The sequence below is a fragment of the Rhea americana genome, unplaced genomic scaffold (genome assembly GCF_003343005.1).
Source record: "Rhea americana isolate MKP2758 unplaced genomic scaffold, rheAme1 scaffold_1077, whole genome shotgun sequence".
Taxonomy (NCBI): domain Eukaryota; kingdom Metazoa; phylum Chordata; class Aves; order Rheiformes; family Rheidae; genus Rhea; species Rhea americana.
The window spans coordinates 2,829-4,200 of NW_028185125.1; the positions used below are offsets into that span (position 1 = coordinate 2,829).

Here is a 1,372-nt window from a genome sequence, read left to right on the forward strand (position 1 = left end):
CACCTGGCCGGCGGGGGCACTCCACGTGGCTGCTGTTCCCCAAGGAGAACTGGGCGGAGGCGGCAGGTCACCCACCGCCCGCCGCCGCTTCCCTCCCGGCCCCTCGCCCGCGCCGGGCTGCGCCCGCGGGGACTCACCCTGAAGCAGAGCTGGGGGTGCACGTCCACCTCGTCCAGGGTGTAGGTCTGGCGGGGCCGGAGGGTCAGCGCCTGCGGCGCGAGCCGTGCCCGCGCCGCCTGCCCACGGCACCCTCGCGGGACGCCGTGCGCCGGGGCCCCTCACCTGCTCCCCCTCACTGGCCGTGGAGTTGGGGATGTCGTGGCAGGGCGCCGCGCCGGCGGCCGCCTCCCTCCAGCACAGCGTGGCCCGGGGGCGCAGCGGGCAGCTGGCGCTCAGCACCATCGCCATCTGGTCCTTGCCGCTGGCGCTGTGGTCGTGGAAGCGCACCGAGGACCACAGCTCGGGGCCGTCTGCGGGGCGCAGGGTCAGCCGGGGTGGGGGGCACAGACGGGACCCCCCCCACCCCCGTGTGCCCACTGCCACTCACAGGCCGCCGGCTGCTCCCGGAACGGGCACTTCTTGCTGCGCAGGCTGTCGCGGTGCAGGTAGGAGGCCTGGGGCGGCAGGCAGAGCCGTGAGAGCCGCCGGCGCCCCCGCCGCGGGCCCGAGCCCCCTCCCCGGAGGGCTGCGGCGGAGCGGAGCCCCCCCAGCCCCGGGACGCAGGGCACGGACGCACCTCAATGCACAGGCAGGGCACCAGGAACTCGTACGGCAGCAGGACGGCCCGGCCCCCCGGCACCAGGACCTGCGGGGCCCGGAGGCGGCATGAGCCCAGCGGGAGCGCGGGGACCCTGCGGATCAGCCCGGCCAGGCCCCACGCACGGGGGGGGAGGCTGGGGGCGGCGGGAGCCGGTACCTACCTGCCGGTGGAAGGGCCTGGGCAGCTCCTCGCACTCCAGGGCCAGCTGGTGGCACAGCCGCACCATCAGGGCAGGGCCGCGGGGCACGGACACCTCGATGGCCCGCGCCTCGGGCACCCAGGCGTGGGTGAACGCGGGTCCTGCGGAGCGCACGCGGCTCAGCCCCGCTCCAGCGTCCCAGCCCGCAGCGCCCCGGAGCGGCGCAGGGGGCACGGGGGTCCCCCCCCCCCCGGCCCTGCTCACCCGGCGGCTCGGCGGCGACCAGGCGGCTCCGGCTGAGGGCCAAGCCGCGGTCGGGGATGGTGCGCAGGGAGACAAGGACCTGCCGCCCGCTCTCCGCGGGGAAGCAGTCGAACTGCAGCCGCCACTGCGGGGAGCCGGGGCTGAGCGGGACGGGCGCCCGGCGCCCTGCCCGGCTCGCCGCCCCGGGGTGCCGCACTCACCGGCTCGCC

General features: G+C 78.1%; 1 protein-coding gene across 1 annotated transcript in view; it reads right to left on the reverse strand.

Annotated features, from left to right (window-relative positions):
* Positions 1-3: 3 nt before the first annotated feature.
* LOC146601215 (interleukin-17 receptor E-like) overlaps positions 4-1,372 on the reverse strand; it is a gene marked incomplete at its 3' end in the record, with an annotated part of 2,729 nt that continues 1,360 nt past the window's right edge. The window contains exons 2-8 of the mRNA XM_085310424.1: positions 1,164-1,303; positions 921-1,060; positions 737-805; positions 548-614; positions 283-470; positions 138-185; positions 4-49 (exon numbers count right to left, since the gene is read on the reverse strand). Of these exons, the coding sequence (XP_085166550.1) occupies positions 4-49; positions 138-185; positions 283-470; positions 548-614; positions 737-805; positions 921-1,060; positions 1,164-1,303 (698 nt within the window). The remainder of the gene's footprint in view (positions 50-137; positions 186-282; positions 471-547; positions 615-736; positions 806-920; positions 1,061-1,163; positions 1,304-1,372) is intronic.